General features: G+C 60.4%; 1 protein-coding gene across 1 annotated transcript in view; it reads right to left on the bottom strand.

The window, feature by feature from the left end:
• Positions 1-222: 222 nt before the first annotated feature.
• Positions 223-2,063, bottom strand: part of LOC122191798 (rhodopsin kinase GRK1-like) — a gene marked incomplete at its 3' end in the record, with an annotated part of 4,675 nt that continues 2,834 nt past the window's right edge. Inside the window, exons 4-5 of the mRNA XM_042892193.1 lie at positions 1,449-1,644; positions 223-424 (exon numbers count right to left, since the gene is read on the bottom strand). Coding sequence (XP_042748127.1) covers positions 223-424; positions 1,449-1,644 — 398 coding nt within the window. The remainder of the gene's footprint in view (positions 425-1,448; positions 1,645-2,063) is intronic.

Raw genomic sequence — 2,063 nt, 5'->3', positions numbered from 1 at the left:
TTGTTGGAGGACCCAAATCCCATTGTTGGAGGACCCAAATCCCTTTGTTGGAGGACCCAAATCCCATTGTTGGAGGACCCAAATCCCATTGTTGGAGGACCCAAATCCTGTTGTTGGAGGACCCAAATCCCATTGTTGGAGGACCCAAATCCCGCCCTGTCCCCCTCCCCCTCCCCCCCCGCTCCCCCTCCCCCCATCCCAGCCCCCCCTGCCCCCCATTACCCGCCTCCAGCCGCCCCCAATGCAGGGCAGCGAAGAGCGCATGCGCGCGGAGCCGCTGGCAGGAGCCGTCCTGGAAGCCCAGCCGCGCCTGCGGGTCTTTGGCCAGCAGCCCTTCGCACAGCGACCGCGCGGCGGCGCTGAAGCGCTCCGAGTAACTGACGGCGTCGTGCAGCGTGCGCCGCGTCACCTCCTTCTGCTCCACCTGCGGGACGGGGGGACGGAGGTGAGACGTGGGGACACGGGGAGACCCATAGGGATGTGGGGTGACACAGGGATGTGGGGTGACACATAGGGACACGGGGAGACCCATAGGGATGTGGGGTGACACATAGGGACACTGTGACCCATAGGGATGTGGGGTGACACGTAGGGACGTGGGGTGACAAAGGGATGTGGGGTGACACATAGGGACACGGGGAGACACAGGGATGTGGGGTGACACATAGGGACACAGTGACACATAGGGATGTGGGGTGACCCATAGGGATGTGAGGTGACACACTGGGATGTGGGGTGACATGTAGGGACACTGTGACCCATAGGGATGTGGGGTGACACATAGGGACACAGGGAGACAGAGAGATGTGGGGTGACCCATAGGGACGTGGGGTGACTTATAGGTGACATGGGGTGACCTGTAGGTGACCCATAGGGATGTGGGGTGACCCATAGGGACACAGTGACCCATAGGAACATGGGGTGACCCATAAGTGACCCATAGGGACATGGGGTGACCCACAGAGACACAGTGACCCATAGGGACATGAGGTGACCCATAGGGACACAGTGACCCGTAGGGACATGGGGTGACTTATAGGTGACATGGGGTTACCCATAGGTGACCCATAGGGACGTGGGGTGACACATAGGGACACAGGGAGACATAGGGATGTGGATGACCCATAGGGACATGAGGTGACATAGGGATGTGGGGTGACCCATAGGGATGTGGGGTGACCCATAGGGATGTGGGGTGACACATAGGGACACAGTGACCCATAGGGACATGGCGTGACTTATAGGTGACATGGGGTGACCCATAGGTGACCCGTTGGGACATGGGGTTACCCATAAGTGACCCATAGGGACGTGGGGTGACACATAGGGACACAGGGAGACCCATAGGGATGTGGGGTGACCTATAGGTGACATGGGGTGACCCATAGGTGACCCATAGGGACGTGGGCTGACCCATAGGGGCCCGGTGCCCCACAGGTGCCCCCCACCTTCTCCCCACGGCGGCGGAACGGCCCCTTGGCGTCCAGCATCTCGTACAGCGTCACCCCCAGCGTGAAGTAATCGACCGCCATGTCGTACTCCTCGTCCCGCAGCACCTCGGGGGCCATGAAGCCTGGGGGCACGGCCCCACAGCGCCCCATAGATCGACCCACAGCGCCCCATACATCGCCCCATAGCTCACCCCTTAGATTGCCCCACAGTGCCCCATAGATCGACCCACAGCGCCCCATAGATTGCCCCATAGCTCACCCCATAGATTGCCCCATAGCTCACCCCTTAGATTGCCCCATAGCACCCCATAGATTGCTCCATAGCACCCTGTAGATCGCCCCATAGCTCACCCCTTAGATTGCCCCATAGCACCCCATAGATCACCCCTTAGCTCACCCCACAGATTGCGCCATAGTTCACCCCATAAATAGCCCCATAGCACCCCATAGCTCACCCCATAGATCTCCCCATAGCACCCCATAGATCACCCACAGCTCACCCCATAGATCTCCCCATAGCACCCCATAGCCCTGCTTCCTAGCCACACCCCATACTTCACCCCACAGCTCCCACCCCACCTCCATCTCCCCACATCCCCCCTCCCCCCACAC

This window comes from Lagopus leucura, unplaced genomic scaffold (genome assembly GCF_019238085.1).
Source record: "Lagopus leucura isolate 7727_CA_CO unplaced genomic scaffold, USGS_WTPT01 34458-0_obj-0_obj, whole genome shotgun sequence".
In the NCBI taxonomy this organism is placed as follows: domain Eukaryota; kingdom Metazoa; phylum Chordata; class Aves; order Galliformes; family Phasianidae; genus Lagopus; species Lagopus leucura.
Note: the sequence above shows the minus strand (reverse complement) of the source record. Positions and strands in the feature narration are given on the sequence as shown.